Source organism: Dreissena polymorpha, chromosome 6 (genome assembly GCF_020536995.1).
Source record: "Dreissena polymorpha isolate Duluth1 chromosome 6, UMN_Dpol_1.0, whole genome shotgun sequence".
Lineage (NCBI taxonomy): Eukaryota > Metazoa > Mollusca > Bivalvia > Myida > Dreissenidae > Dreissena > Dreissena polymorpha.
Window position 1 is genome coordinate 45,319,405 of NC_068360.1, and position 16,787 is coordinate 45,336,191.

General features: G+C 35.6%; 1 protein-coding gene across 5 annotated transcripts; it reads left to right on the forward strand.

The window, feature by feature from the left end:
- Positions 1 to 3,057: 3,057 nt before the first annotated feature.
- Positions 3,058 to 13,360, forward strand: LOC127836463 (uncharacterized). 5 transcript variants are annotated; one of them, XM_052363115.1, is made up of 7 exons: positions 3,058 to 3,076; positions 3,894 to 4,049; positions 5,159 to 5,310; positions 9,218 to 9,251; positions 10,141 to 10,278; positions 11,314 to 11,398; positions 13,092 to 13,360. In XM_052363115.1, the coding sequence occupies exons 3-7, from the start codon at positions 5,240 to 5,242 to the stop codon at positions 13,313 to 13,315; spliced, it is 552 nt and encodes a 183-aa protein (XP_052219075.1). In that variant the 5' UTR covers positions 3,058 to 3,076; positions 3,894 to 4,049; positions 5,159 to 5,239; the 3' UTR covers positions 13,316 to 13,360. The 5 variants fall into 5 exon arrangements, with proteins under 5 accessions (XP_052219075.1, XP_052219076.1, XP_052219073.1 ...); XM_052363116.1 differs by having other exon boundaries at positions 5,184 to 5,310; XM_052363113.1 differs by having other exon boundaries at positions 3,894 to 4,023.
- The last annotated feature ends 3,427 nt before the right edge of the window (positions 13,361 to 16,787 follow it).

The following is a 16,787-nucleotide window of genomic DNA, read 5'->3' on the forward strand; positions in this document are numbered from 1 at the left end:
ATTTGCCAGACCGTATTGAGAGGAAACTATTGGCAAAAAATGAAGCTTCCAATGCGTTTGGTAGAAATTTCTAATACAGCTCGACAATATGTTTTTTTATTCTGCGCATTTCAGTCGCCTCAGATTATATTGGACACGGAATACAAATGTATTTCTGCTCGCCAATTCCATCGAACAAGTGATCAATATGTAGTTTCCTAACTATTCACAGCTTATTTGTAAACTCGAAACCTTTCTATTGTTGACGAGAATAAAGGGAATTATAAAAGTAAAAGTGATATTGTCTTGCATCACTCTAAACAAATGTGTGCATGATATTGAAAGTTATGAAAATTGTGAACTATTTTATATCAACAAACAAAAATACTGAATTGATATGTTATGCATTTATTAACACCATCTGCGTCTTTAATAAAAACAATTACTCACAATAGCATAAGATTGTTCGCGAATGTACATCTGACCAATTTTACATGACCAAGAATGCTTGGCCCAAAAGTTGGTCATCGTGACGTCAATCGACCATGAAAATAGTCATGAACTTTCAAAATGACATCATGCACAAATACGCCGCAATAGTTAGATTTCGAACAGAAATTAATGTAAAACAAACTATGGACGCTTAGAAAGATGGAGACACCACTTTAAACTAGAATAATACAGAGATCTATCATACATAAAAATAACCTTTTTGTAGAGTCGCTGCCAGAAATAACTTTGATTTGACCACAATCCAACGCGACAAAATTGCTGCCACTAGATCAGAAATGTGAGTGATCTGACAATAACACACGAAAAATGTACTAATGTATGCATATTAAAATAAACATGTAGCGATGATGAAAGTGAACGATCACTAAACGTTATAAAAATCTTAAAATGTGCAAAAACTTACAATGTAGGTATCGTAACATGAAATTGAAGTTCAGACACACTAATAACAACAACAACGAAAGTGGAATTTGCAGTAAATGGTTGGAATATTTTTAAACGGCTATGTCTTTTTTCTGTATGATGTTCAGTGAAATTAACAAGTTCACTGATGATAAGTTGGCCTATGGTGCCTATATCTTCAAAATCTTCCTCCGGGCGGAAGACACCCATCTCGGAAGTACATTCCCGTTGCAAGGCCTGAGCTTGTTGTGGTTTAAAACTCTGGTTTGACCTTCTTTGTTCAGCTGAATGCTAACGTTTATCTCGGAGAATTTCGCTGTTATAAGATACGTTCGTAAGCGTATTCCAATTTAGCGTTGACGCCGACGTTACTAGTCTCGTGCAGACAACACACCACGTCGCCGATTTGATACCGATAAAAGAACAGCTTGGCGTCAAAAATTTATGTGCTGCGTTGAACCATCTTTCCGATGTGTTTTCTAGCCACCTCGTGGGATTTCAACATCCTTTCCTGCGGTCGTAGGACATACTCGCCAGGATTCTCTTGCTTCGGTGATGCGTCAACATGACTGTAGATGAGGCTGGCATGCGGACTTCTCTTCCTAAAGCTAGCAGGTTGCGGAAAAGTTTGGTGCTATCATGTGGGGTCGACCGGTATGCTGCTGCTAGACAGGCCAAGTGCTGATCCCATTCTTCCTGTTCGCCAACGAGATACGATCTGACCAAGCTCAACATCGTATTTGGAACACAAGTCCGTTAACACGAGAATCTACCGGTTTACGCATTGAGTGACTTGAAATGGCCCTGAAAAATCTATCGCTAGAACATGCTAGTGTGCGCCGGTCCTGACATGACCCATAGGCACCCTAGGTGGTTTTTGTGGCTGTTTACAGGGTAACAAACGGAACAACTGGCAACATAAACACACACATCAGCTTTAATACTGAACCTAGCGCTAATCTATTATGTTTCCGTTACCAATATGATTTCTTATCATATTCGCTTTGTACCCCAATCGCATGGTGTTATAAACACTTCATGTTTTAAATGAAATCTTACTCATTTTGGTTATATGTTCTGATTATTTATTTAGATCAGGTAAAAATACGAAATTCATTTATAACATGTTTAAATACACATCATTTTTCAAGTAGATATTGAGTAAACAAAAACTACACAAAATGCGTTATGACACTTTACTTTTACATGTCACGTATACATAAGATTGAAATAAAAACGCCGCATTTTGTTAGTTCACGTGCGATTGGAAAAGATGAAAAACTCGAAATAGAAGTAACGTTACTAATGCAAATACTCCGCACTGTAAGGACATAACAAGCGTCATCTGATAAAATAATCGAAAATAATATCGCTTTGCCATACGAATGTTTATAAGAATAATTTACCTTTCCCGATGGTAAACAAATATAATTTTATCATTAAAAAACACAATTAAATGTTGTAGCCGACTTTAAACAATAGTGGTTGACTTGTAGGTCTGATACCAGAGGTCCAGAGCATCAATGTTACATTTTTATGAACTCGATGCGGTTCAGTGTGAAATCTTCTGGGCCGCTTACATAGACGTTCAAACTCCTCGCAACGCGAGGGTCGATGGCGCTGTCGTACGTTGTCAGTACGCGGCCGTCCAGCGAAATCTAAAAATAGTTGTAGAACGTAAAAATAAGAAAACTACATAACTTCTATCGGGATAAATATCGAAACATCTCTCTGAATTAAGAAATATGACAATAATAAAGTATATTATATCGAATGCACAAGGTTCTTCAAAGTGGATTAACCGATATATGAGTTACCGGTGATAGTGTGTGTTCCAGAACGGTAACTGCGTTGACTGCGAACTTGATCTTACAAAATAAGCGACTATTATGTAAAAACTTCAATATTTTTAAACCTTATCACAATTCATTATCGGTGAAAAAAAATCAAATAATTGAATTATAGGTTAACAGAGCGACTCTGGTCCCTGGCCGTCTTTACCTTATATGGTAATCATAACCATATATGTCACAACACAAACATCTATAAATAAACGTTATGAATGAGTGTAATATGACCATATATGAAGAAAGCGTAATCAAATAACGCGAAACAAGAAAAAACATCGTTGGAATAATCTCCCCTTTTGATTGCACACGAGCATTCAAACGGTTGAGATCCGGTATTGTATACGTTTGTGACATTGTTTTGAGATCAAGAAGTCATTTCGGCGCTTATATATTTCAGTTTGGTTTTTGAACTTGCAATAGCTATCTTTTAATTGTGATTTGGTGTATTTCGACGTTGTAAAGTGTATAATTCAAAGTGGCATTCATTTTCGCGACCTAGTCCTAGTAACTCGGTGTGAGTGAACGAAGGATTTGTGTTTACTTTTCACCTTAAGTTCAACTGTGCGTTTTATTACCCATTTTGTGATCTATTAAAAACACGTGCTTCGCGCATTTGGACACTTACAGTGTGTTTTACACTAGTGCAATAATTGACACTTTTGATGTGTTTATAGTGACTGTGATATTTGCATTGATTGAACACTTACCAGTGGATTGCAATTTTGAGTGACACTTTAATACTAATTATTAAAAAACAGGTGCTTCGCGCATTTGGACACATTCAGTGTGTTACACACTAGTTCAATAATTGACACTTTTATCATGTTCATAGTGATATTTGCACTGAACACTGACCAGTGTATTGCAATTTTGACACTTATTGATTATTGAAAACTAGTGCTTTTTAACTTGTGTGACCTTTATTTTTATTAAAGCGTGATTGATCTGTTTTGTTTATATTCTTTTTGTGTAGTTAGATACACATAAGACAAGTTTAGTCGTCCTTATTAGTCTTGTTGCAATAGTATTGTTAAGGTAGTATTTGGGTTGTTAAGACTTGTCTTTTTATAATTAGTAGATTTATTACGCAGACTCTTTTGAACAGGATGCAGTGTTGTGTCAGGAAGCATTTTCCTTTTATTTTTTCAGGTGCCCAAGACAGGAGAAAAGTGAACCGTATTGCTGGGGACTCCAATGCTCATCGGATTAAGGATATTCTTCCTGACGATATAGCTGTCAAATGCCTGCCAATCTCTGATGAGAATATGTAATGACAATGGTATAGAACAGTAATTACAGTTTCAGGTTTGTTTCTATTAATGGTATCACATGTACACATTTTTCTAAACGTTAAAACAAAATGATTAATGAAATAAACAAAAGGTTACCGTTTAAACGGTATCCATATGTCAGTTATAAAAGCGTCATTGACATCGCATTTCCAAACTGAAAGTAATGATTATTTCCAGAAGTTATATTCAGATCATTACCCATTTGGGCAATGACGTCATATTAAAACCAACTGTTCTTGCCGTTGTTGAGTCATTGGGTACACATTTTCTACTTACATGCCGTAGTATTTTATAACAAAGACAAATAAATATTGATCCCACATTTCTTCAATAAGACTACACCTGTGTAAAATTTTTATTGTTTTCTACCTAACAAGATGTACATAAAAACGAGTATCTGTTTATTAAATTAAAAATGAATGCGGATGAATAAATGTCGGAAAAAATGTCCTCATGCACGTTGTGCTGACGCGCGTCAAATGTTCAAGACAATTCGGGGAATGATCTTGCAACAAATAGCTGGAAAATTTTCCCGAGCACTTTGTGCCGACGTGTGTCAAATATTCAAGACGTCTAGGTCGTACATCGTGTTTTGTTATGTTTACGCTGTTGTGAATAAGGGCCATCTGGCACACATGATACAAATGTATACCAATCTTTTTTTAACAGCTTTTATTAAGTTTTGCAACATTGTAACGTAATGAACTAAAATGGATTATGTTGATATCAACAGTCGTTTAAATGTTTACTGTTTTTGTAAACATTTTTGAGAAAACACGAAATGCCACCATTTAAACGTGATACTCATAGTTTCTATAAATGATGTAATTATTTCATTTCTTTATACTTAAACAGTTCAAATGTCAAGTCCTAAGCTTCGTATGATTACAGTATTTGTCATCAATATAAAGTTAAACTTATTATGCTGATGTCATCATGTGCAATGATTGGCATCATTGCGTTTTCTAACTAATTTGCATGGTTATATATTTTATTTAAGCGTGTGGAATATTTTACAGATTGTAGGGAATTGTAATTGCAAACTTTTCATTTTAATCTTGAGGCAAAGCATGAATTTTCCTTGTGTATTCATTCATGTATATTTGTGATTTATTTACACAGACATTCGCCAACTCTGTTTTCAAAGGTGCCAAATTTTCTTGTGATCGTTTTCGCCATGCATTGTTGAGAGACTTGCGGAAGATGGATGTTCAACAGCTGTATCTTCATCTAGGCTCAAATGACATTCTTACGAATGAAGCGGTGTTTTACCGGTACATATACAATTTAAAAAAAAGCTTTGATATTTAAATTTAATGTAGTTGTTTCCCATAACTATATAAATTTGCAAAACTAACATTTTACATGGTTTATTCCTCAATGAGTCATGGAAACTTGCAATCATTTTAGAAGTGTTATCTAGTTTCTAATTAATAAATAAAGCATTTCACAATATTTTCTATTATCCATGTTAATTTGACAATTTATGCTCCCCCAAAAAAATTTGGGGGGGGAGCATATAGTCGCCGCTTCGTCAGTCCGTCTGTCCGTCCGTGAACAATTTTTGGATTCTCAGCAACTAAAGGCCGGAATTCAATGAAACTTAATGGGAAGCTTCACTATTAAGAGGAAATGTGCATATTATCAGCGGGTTCTGGTCGGATGATTTGTCACAGAGTTATGGCCCTTTTAAATTTTCTATTAACTGTACATATAGTGCAATTCTTGTCAGGGCTATTTCTCAGCAATTAATGACCGGAATTCAATGATACTTTATGGGAAGATTTACTACCAAGAGGAGATGTGCATTTTATCAGCGGGTTCTGGTCCGATGATTTTTCACAGAGTTATGGCCCTTTGAAATTTTCCATTTACTGTACATATAGTGCAATTCTTGTCCGGGCTATTTCTCAGCAACTAATGACTGGAATTCAATGAAACTTTATGGGAAGCATCACTACCAAGAGGAGATGTGCGTATTATCAGCGGGTTCTGGTCGGATGATTTTTCACAGAGTTATGGCCCTTTGAAATTTTCCATTGTACATATAGTGCAATTCTTGTCCGAGCAATTTCTCAGCAACTTATTACGGGAATTCAATGAAACTTTATGGGAAGCTTCACTACCAACAGGAGATGTGCATATTATCAGCTGGTTCTTGTCGGATCATTTTCCACAGAGTTATGGCCATTTGAAATTTTCCATTGTACATATAGTGCAATTCTTGTCCGAGCTATTTCTCAGCAACTTATTACATGAATTCAATGAAATTTTATGGGAAGCTTCGCTACCAACAGGTGATGTGCATATTATAAGCCGGTTATGGTCGGATGATTTTTCACAGAGTTAGGGCCCTTTGAAATTTTCTATAAACTGTACATATAGTGCAATTCTTGTCCGGGCTATTTCTCCCCAACTACTGACTGGAATACAATGAAGCTTTATGGGAAGCTTAACTACCTTGAGGAGATGCACATGTTATTAGTGGGTTCTGGTTAGATGATTTATTTACAGAGTTATGGCCCTTTGAAATTTTTAAGTTACTAAACCATCCATTGTATTAATTTGTCCAAAGTTATGACCCTCAAGACGTTTCCTTTTATCTGAATATATAGTGCAATATTGTGACAAAAAAACCTTTGTGGAGCATCACCCGTCTCAAACGGTTTCTTGTTTCATTATTTGCTGTCTACAAATAATTTTACATGAAATAGCAAATGTTTTATTTATGCGCATAATATTAACAATATAATTATACATATTTGTTTATGTAACTATTTTGATAGGTAAGTCAGTCTGCAAAGAAAAAGAACACATTTGTATATATTTTACTCCACATTTTTTATGCCCCCTTTCAAAGAAAAGTGGGTATATAGTTTTCTCACTGTCTGTCTGTCTGTCACACTTTTCTTGTCCGCTCTCTAATTCAAATAGTTTTCATCTGATCTTTACCAAACATGGTCAGAAGTTGTATCTAGGCAATATCTAGGTCAAGCTCGAATATGGGCCATGCCGGGTCAAAAACTAGACCATGGGGTCACTTAGTGCATTTTAAGGTTTAAGCATGGTGTCTGCTCTCTAATTGAAGTAGTTTTCATCTGATCTTTACCAAACTTAGTCAGAAGTTGTATCAAGACAACATCTAGGTCATGTTCGAATATGGGTCATGCCGGGTCAAAAACTAGGTCACAGGGTCACTTAGTGCATTTCAAGGATTAAGTATGGTGTCCGCTCTCTAGTTTGGGACTTATTTTGCATTTCTAAATTAACGTTTTTTATGCCGCCGAAGGAGGGCATATAGTGATCGCACTGTCCTTCCGTCTGTTTATCTGATGTCTGTCTGTCCGTCCGTCACACTTTGTGTTTAGGTTTCGAAAAATGCTCATAACTTCTTTTGTCGCTTCAGATGTAACATTCATATTTGATATGCATGTGTACATGGACAAGGCCTTTCCATATGCACACAAATTTTTACCCCATGACCTTGACCTTAGGGTCCGTGTTTAGGGTTCAAAAAATGCATTTAGATTTCGAAAAATGCTCATAATTTCTATCAAAGCATTTATTGGGGGCATACGTCATCCTATGGAGACAGATCTTGTTTAACAATTTAATTGAAAATAATATGTTGTCAACATGAAGTGTATATATGCAAGATCACATTCCCAGTGACAACAACTCTTTAATTGTTGACTGTATTTTAGCTGGACTATTATATATGAAATATATATAGTGGAGCTATCCTACTCACCCCGGCGTTGGCATTTCCGTGAGCGTGCAAATGTTAAAGCTTGCGTACTACTTCAAATATTTTCAATGTCCATTGACATATTGCTTTCATATTTTGCATACTTGTTTACCAACATGATCCCAACCTATAAACAAGAGCAGACCACTGTATCAAGCATTTTGACAGAATTATTGCCCCTTTTATACTTAGAATATGCATATTATTGATAAATCTATGTTAAATTGTGCGTACTACCCCAAATATTTCCTATGTCCTTTAACATATTGCTTTGTTATATTGCATACTTGTTTACCAACATGACCTTAAACCTACAAACAAGAGCAGACCACTTAATCAAGCATTTTGATAGAATTACGGCCCCTTTTATACTCAGAATATGCATATTATTGATAAATCTATGTTAAAGTTTGCGTACTACCCCAAATATTTCCTATGTTCTTTGACATATTGCTATTATATTTTGCATACTTGTTTTCCAACATGACCCCAACCTATAAACAAGATTAGACCACTGAATCAAGCATTTTGATAGAATTATGGCCCCTTTTTTACTTTGAGAATTGGACATTTTGCTTAAATTCACATAACTTCTTTATTTATGATAAGATTTTATTAATACTTTGACAAAACAACACTTACCTGAATACCACAATGGATTCCACCCGTGCAATACCAGTGCTCCAGCTAGGCCTAAATCGAAGGGCGCCCCGCCCTGCCCTCCCGAACCTCCGCCCTGACCTTCCTAGGGCCCCCCCTGCCCTTAAAAAAAAATAAAAAAAATAATTTTTTTTTTTTACATATGATGATTAATAAATCTCTTATTAAAATACATTGTAATTAATTTATTCCTCATTGTAGTAATTAAATTTGAATTGTTTAATGACAATGGGAATAATTTATTCTTACAATTATTGATAACACATAAATTAACATGCATGAGGAAGCATTCTAGAAACACCCGCGCGCTCGAAAGTGCCCTTTTGACAAAATACTGCGCGTCCAAAGTGCCCTTTTGACAAAAAATCCCCCTGCCTTTTTCAAATCCTAGCTGCAGCACTGCAATACCCCACGCCCCAACCCAGAATCCCTGCCCCCCCCCCCCCCCCCCCCCCCCCCCCCCCCCCCCACCCACCCCCCAAATTTTTGTTTTCCTTTTTTTATTTTTGAAAGATCGTCAGATCGTCAGATCGTCTAATAAATGACCACACCCCACGTTATACCCCCCTCTCAACCCCCCTACCCCCTCCCCAAATTTTTATTTTTTTTCCTTTTTTATTTTTGAAGATCATCTAATAAATTATTGAATATGAACAATTCCCCATGAGGCTTACGTTATACTGTCAAGCACTCGAATAGTCGAGCGCGCTGTCCTCTGACAGCTCTTGTTATCTATTTTATTAATGAAAATGATTGAATTGAAATAATTTCAGAGATGTAGCTGACTTGTGCGATTTGGTGCATCAGGTCAGTCCAGACACTGAGGTTGTCTTTTGCAAAGTTTTCTGAATAAAATACATTGAATTTAGTGGTTTGATAAAAATAGAAAATGCCCAGAGCCAGTAGCACTGACACTTGCAGTGTGATATAAGAAATGGCAAAAATATTTTGAACCTTCTCCCATAACAGATATCTCCCTGTTAGCTAACAAACGTTTTTTTGACTGATAGTTCAGTCACATAAATGTGAGGGGACTGTCAGGATGTTTTTTTTTAAATAATAATTATTGATTAAGTGATAAGAAAATATTGAAATTGTGTTCATTGTTATTTGAACTAACTTTAAGAAAGTATTGAAATTGTGTACATTGTTATTTGAACTAACTTGCTTACATTACGTGCATTTGAAGGATTAAGTATGGTGTCCGCTCTCTAGTTTGGGACTTATTTTGCATTTCTGGATTAACTTTTTTAATGCCGCCGAAGGAGGGCATATAGTGATCGAACTGTCCTTCTGTCTGTTTGTCTGATGTCTGTCTGTCCGTCACACTTTGTGTTTAGGTTTCGAAAAATGCTCATAACTTCTTTTGTCGCTTCAGATGTAACATTCATATTTGATATGCATGTGTATATGGACAAGGCCTTTCCATACCCACACAAATTTTACCCCATGACCTTGACCTTAGGGTCCGCGTTTAGGGTTCGAAAAATGCTCATAATTTCTATCAAAGCATTTATTGGGGGCATGCGTCATCCTATGGAGACAGCTCTTGTTTAACAATTTAATTGAAAATAATATATATGTTTTCTTATCTAAGTTAATGTCAAAGTTCTTGTTTAGTAGGTATTTATTGGTTAAAATGATGAAAAATAAATGTTAAATATATTTTTATGTTTCACAAAGTTTTATATTTAAGGAGGCGCACAATCGGTGTCCAGAATGCAGGGTTGTTTGCTCCAACGAAGACGCTTTGCTAAGCCACTTCTGCAGTCGCCACATCAAGCAACCAGAGACTGGAAAAGAGAGTAAAATTAAGCTGATAGGCTCATCAATGGTATGACTTTAAATCACTAACTTGTGTATGCTTGACAAGCATTTTATGTACAAATAAAGTAACAAAAAAAGGAGGTCAACACATGCACTTTCCCATATAATGCTTTCTGTATCTTTTAGCAACTAATGACACGATTATGTGTTGACATACTCAATATGATAGTTATAGCCCTATATAACTGGTATGTTCATTTTAGTTAATCTTTCTATTTTATTAAACCTGTTTGTTTTAGCTAGATTGCTTGAAAAACACAACCAGGATTATTTTTATGCCCCCGGATCGAAAGATCGGGGTATATTGTTTTTGGCCTGTCTGTCATTGTATGTGTCCATGTGTGTGTGTGTGGTGGTGTGTGTGTCCCAAAACCTTTAACCAAAACTTTAACCTTCATCATAACTTTTGCAATATTGAACATAGCAACTTGATTTTTGGCATGCATGTGTATCTCATGGAGCTGCACATTTTGAGTGGTGAAAGGTCATAGTCAAGGTCATCCTTCAAGGTCAAAGGTCAAAAAAAATAATTCAAAAACTTTAACCAAAACTTTAACCTTCTTCATAACTTTTGCAATATTGAACGTAGCAACTTGATATTTGGCATGCATGTGTATCTCATGGAGCTGCACATTTTGAGTGGTGAAAGAATCAAGGTCATCCTTAAAGGTCAAAGGTAAAAAAATAATCAAAGTGGCGCATTAGGGGGCATTGTGTTTCTGACAACCACATTTCTTGTTAGCATTGTCTTACCCCTGTACATGCAATGTACATGTGGCTTATTAAATTGGAAACCCTGGTTTGCATGAGAATATTTTGCAAAACATAGTTGAAAAAACATACATGTATACAAACTTAGTCATTACTGTTAGTATAATGAGCACCTCTATTTCTGAATATTTTGATTGGATGGTTATGGGCCTTTATGCGTGTGTCACATTTATGTATGTGAAAGTGTGTAATTAGACAAAAGAATTTATATTTTTTTATTTTTTGGGTAACAATCACTTGTTTTAGAGTTATTTATAAGTAAATCTTACAGATTGCATCTGCTAATCATGAACTCAACGAAGTCAGCTCAAGGAAGTGGAAGGCATGCTTGGAAAATAGAAGTTTCCATTATGAAGGCAAATTTTAGTATATTTCAAATTTGTAACCAAATGAAAGTGACAAGATCTTGAATGAAAATTTGATTGAACATTTGTTATCTGTCAAGAGAAACAGTTTGAAGCGAATGAATTAAGTATTGCCTATTGTCTATAAGTTAATTGTGTGACCTGAACCCTGTGAGGGATATTACTTATTTTTATACGCCGGTTTTGAAAAAACGGGACGTATTATAGTTTCACCCTTGACGGGCGGTGGCGTCCATAACAGTGTCCACTCTCTAATTCAAATAGTTTTCATCCGATCTTCACCAAACTTGGTCAGAAGTTGTATCTAGACAATATCTGGGTCAAGTTTGAATATGGGTCATGCCAGGTCAAAAACTAGGTCACGGGGTCACTTAGTGCATTTGAAGGATTTAGCATTGGTGGCTCTCTAATTGGAGTAGTTTTCATCTGATCTTTACCAAATTTGGTCATAAGTTGTGTGTAAATGATATATAGGTCAAGTTCAAATATGTGTTATGCCGGGTCAACAACTAGGTCGCGAGGTCACTTAGAGCATTTCATGCATTTCGCATGGTGTCTGCTCTCTAATTGAAGTAGTTTTCATCCAATCTTCACAAACTTTGGTCAGAAGTTTTATCTAGACAATATCTAAGTCAATTTCAATTATGGGTCATGCCGGGTCAAAACAAGGTCAGGGGTTCACTTAGTACATTTCAAGGATTAAGCATGGTGTCCGCTCTCAAATTGAAGTAGTTATCATCCGATCTTCACCAAATTTGGTCAGAAATTGTGTCAAAATGTTATCTAGGTCAAGTTCAAATATGGGTCACGCCAGGTCAAAACTAGGTCACGAGGTTACTTAGTGCATTTCAAGCATTTAGCACGGTGTCCACTCTCTTATTGAAGTAGTTTTCATCTGATCTTCACCAAATGTGGTCAGAAGTTGTATCTAGACAATATCTAGTTCAAGTTCAAATATGGGTCATGCTGGGTCAAAAAACTAGTTCACAGGGTGCATTTCAAGGATTTAGCATGGTGTAAGCTCTTTAATTGAAAGAGTTTTCATCGATCTTCACCCAAATTTGGGCAGAAGTTGTGTCTTAATGATATCTAAGTCAAGTTCAGATATAGGTCATGCCGGGTCGAAAACTAGGTCACTTAGTGCATTTCCAGCGTTTAGCATGGTGTCCAAAACTTTCAAACGGGTGTATCTTGTGACAGTTTAGCACTCTTGTTTATTACATTAAAGCCACACACCTTGAAATGAAATACATGTTACTCAGTACATATAGATGCAATTTGAAAGTGTGCAAAATTGTCATTAAATCTATAGCCTAGTTAGCAAGTAATTTATTTTTTTATATTTTAAAACTGAATGTATGATTTGTATACGTACATGTTCAATTCGAGAAACACAATTATTTTTAAGTTATAAAGCACAAGAAAGACGGATTTCTACCTTGCAACCACCAGATATATTCTAATTGGCAAAGATAAAATATGTTTCTTATTTATATCCAAATTTACTATGCCAGATATTTCATTTCAAGGTGTGTGGCTTTAAGGAATGTTTTTAAATGGGTATATTACCAAGATCTGCACAGCCAGGGTGATATTAACCTTCAGATGTTAAAGCTTTCTAAGAATTTTAAGGCTTGCCTTTTATACTTGAAATGATAAATCATTAACATGTTTTGTTCTTTAGGAACATACAAACATTTCCCACCCACCATGTGGATCAAGATGTTTGGGCTGATGATTCTGGGTCGTATGTGTGGACAAGGTGGTCTTCATTACATCATGATGCAGCTGTGTATTCAACAACATGTTAACCTGTCCCAGCGGATGTTGATGCTCTTAAATCTCTTAAATGATGTTGAGAAAAATCCAGGACCGGTACTTTATGACAAAATATACATCGTTTATTGAATAACTATATATATTTATTTTAACATTAAAGTGATTTTTTTCTTGCATTTTTGTGCCTTTTGTTACTGAGAACTATTTTATCATTTGTTGGTGATTGAAACCCAGGACCTGTAAGTGCTTCTTAAATTTTGCAACAAATGACAAATCATGTTAAGTTTTTGAAACATCTGTTTTTTGTTCAGTTAAGGACATATTGAACTCACTAATTGCTAAGTTAACTTAGATGCATCAAGTTTTTATTGATGATTTCTACTTTCTGTTGAATCATTATCCTTTCCAAAGCCAGAGAGATATAGTGTTGGCGTTTTCCATCGGTCAGTCTGTCAGTCCATCCATCTGTTTGTTACAAACATTTTAGGGCTTCATATCATGAATTAATAAGATTTCAACATGGAAAAATAAGTGTATGCCATATTCATACAATAGTGCAAATTTACTTTTTTTCTTTCTTTTTAGATTAGTTATTAACAGAAGAACACAACAGTAACATACTTTTATTACATTAACAGAGGCTCTGATTAGATGTGTATCTGCGTAAAAAACTCATAGAAAATATCAATATATAGATAAATAAAACAAAAATAGAGTTAAACAAATCATGGTGAAATCCACAATACACACCAAGAGCTATTAGTAGGCTTATCTCCATTGACTTATTTCACAGTAAATCTCTTTTTTTTGCCTTTTCATTAACATTTTCAATCAAAAATAACAGTTGTGAAAAACTTAGTCAATGATTATAACTAAAGTTAAAAATGTGGACACTGTAAGTTAATTGACTTTGGCTTCCAATCTGCAGTTTACAAAGTTGCTTGTTTTAGGAGTATTCGTGCAAATGGATATTCCTGCAAGGAAGACTTCCACTCCATAGGACAGCAAGATGCAACATATCATCTCTCATGTGGTTCAAGAGAAATTGCTGTAGATGGGGAGACTGTACCAAAGTCCTGAGCTTTAATAGTCTTGAAAACCATGAACTTAAACATCTCTATGATGTGAGTTTAGCACTGTGTATGAACTGGTGTTGCTTCATTTTCTGCATATCTTTATCTCAGTCTTCTCTAGTTTTGATGGTCAAATACATATTGTCTGCCAGTTTTTTTCCCCCAATACTGCCGTTCATCGTTTGCTTGCATCAAGAGTTTTAAAAGAAATTAAAACTCATTTGTTTAGTTAGAATCTTATGAAAGACTTAAATGGCCATGTTTAATACAATTGTATAACAACATATATGAGCTAAAAAATAGTTGGAATAATTAATGTTTATATGAAACATAACAAATTTACTTAAATCATAGGTCTTGTTTTTGTCTGCCACTATAAGAACCAGAACCATATTTCGGACATTCGAGGATTGACTTGCTGTGTTAGAGGATTATCAGGTGATGGAAGAAAACCAGGCTTTTCGACTCAATGTTGATGAAACCTGATCGACATGCCTCATCTTGGTTGAGTAAGCCTGGGGTTTAGTGTTTCCAAAAAGTAGGTACCTGGTGAATAATCTTAGGAAAACATTGTAACCAGATCCAGGTTTATTTGACTGACAGACCGATGGACAGTGGGTCAACCGTAAATCCCTTCATGTTGAAAACGGTATTAGGGACAAAATAAATATCACATTGCTCTCTGAGTTCATTGAAAACCAAGTTTTATCACAAAATTAAAAATGGTCAATGTATTATTTTGTGTATTTAAAATTATGTGAATATTAAGTTTCATGAAATCTTACTGAGTTTTTTCAATTTTAGCTACTATGCGGACATGGACTGACGGACAAATGGGCAACAATGTCGCATTGTTTACCACGTTTTATAAAGAATTGTTTCAAAAGTAACCCATGTGTCTGTTCTATGTCAAGGGTAATTACTAGGATGAAATACCACAAAAAGATTTTGGTTCACCAATAGGGTATGCTCCGCGTGCCGTGAACCGGGCAACAGCTTTTGTCATTTAACATTTGTGTTATACTGGCATAAGATGGCAGATACCCTTTAACTTTAACGCATGTTTTCCGATAATTTCTCGGAAAAAACAATCTAGCCAATTTTTTATTAATTTAGATTACTAAAATTAATATTATATTTATGCCCCCCTTGGAAGAAGAGGGGTATATTGTTTTGCACATGTCAGTTGGTTGGTCCACCAGATGGTTTCCTGATGATCAACTCAAGAACGCTTTGGCCTAGGATCATGAACTTCATAGGTTTATTTATCTCGAATAGTAAAAATGGTTTCCGGATGATAACTCAAGACGCTACGCCTAGGATCATGAAACTTCATAGGTACATTGATGATGACTCGGGAATGACATCTATTGATTTTCAGGTCACTACGTCAAAGGTCATAGGTCACAGTGACTCAAAATAGAAAAATGGTTTCGGATGATAACTCATAAATGCTTACGCCTAGGATCATTAAAATAAAAAAAATCATTGGTACATTGATAATGACTGGCAGATGACCCCCTTCATAGGTACATTGATAATGACTGGCAGAAGACCCTTATTGATTTTCAGGTCACTAGGTCAAAGATTAAGGTCATAGTGACTCAAAACAGTTTAATGGTTTCCTGTTGATAGCTCAAGAATACTTAGGTCTATGATCATGAAACTTCTCAAGTACATTGATCATGACTGGCAGATGACCCCTATTGATTTTCAGGTCACTAGGTCAAAAGTCAAGTTCACAGTGACAAAAACGTATTCACAATGGCTGCCACTACAACTGACAGCCCATAGGGGGGCATGCATGTTTTACAAACAGCCCTTGTTCTGTGTTAAAATTATGTACACGTCTGCGTTAAATAAATATGTTCACATTTGAAATAAAGCTAAAAATGTGTATTGTTGTTATTAGTAATTTGAACCGAATGGCTCTGTGGGAAGTATAAGTACTATCAACCAGACCTAAATGTGGGTAATTAAAGAGCACGAGAAAAGATGAAAATTAAGTTACTCAAACCATTTTAAGGCATATTCTGGTTCACACTTTTTTACGATGCAAAATCTAAAGGGTCCCTAGACTATGCTGATTACTTACACGAGGAGTGTCCTCATTCATTGCTGCTGCATGCTCCTATCAGTAACGAATTAACGCTTGTCTCGTTTAAAGCAAGTCGTATATTCACGTTTAATAACATATTTTAAATAGAAATACAAGGTTTACTTGTCGCAATATCCACCGCATGATGTGTTTTTATAAAGTGCACGTATATTCAAACCGAACAATTTTGTCCTTAGATAAAAATATACTACTGTGATCATATGTGGCCTCACAAGGCTTTATTATGAATTTATTATATCGCCATCGCAATGAGATGTAAATAGTTCATACATGCACAGTGTTCTTTCAACACAACCAAATCACACTTATAGCTCGCGTCTTGCGAAATAGGTTCTTAATGCGTATGCGGCCCAGCGTAAGTCAACACGGTCTGCGCTATTTCGGCAGTGATTGTTGTTAGGTCAAAACG

Bases quoted from the DNA above. Each gene is read 5' to 3' on its own strand.
- LOC127836463 (XM_052363112.1), top strand. From the start codon at position 5,132: ATGTATATTTGTGATTTATTTACACAGACATTCGCCAACTCTGTTTTC. The intron at 5,311-9,217 runs GTACATATACAA...AAATAATTTCAG, and splicing joins AATGAAGCGGTGTTTTACCG to AGATGTAGCTGACTTGTGCG. The intron at 10,279-11,313 runs GTATGACTTTAA...TAAATCTTACAG, and splicing joins AGCTGATAGGCTCATCAATG to ATTGCATCTGCTAATCATGA.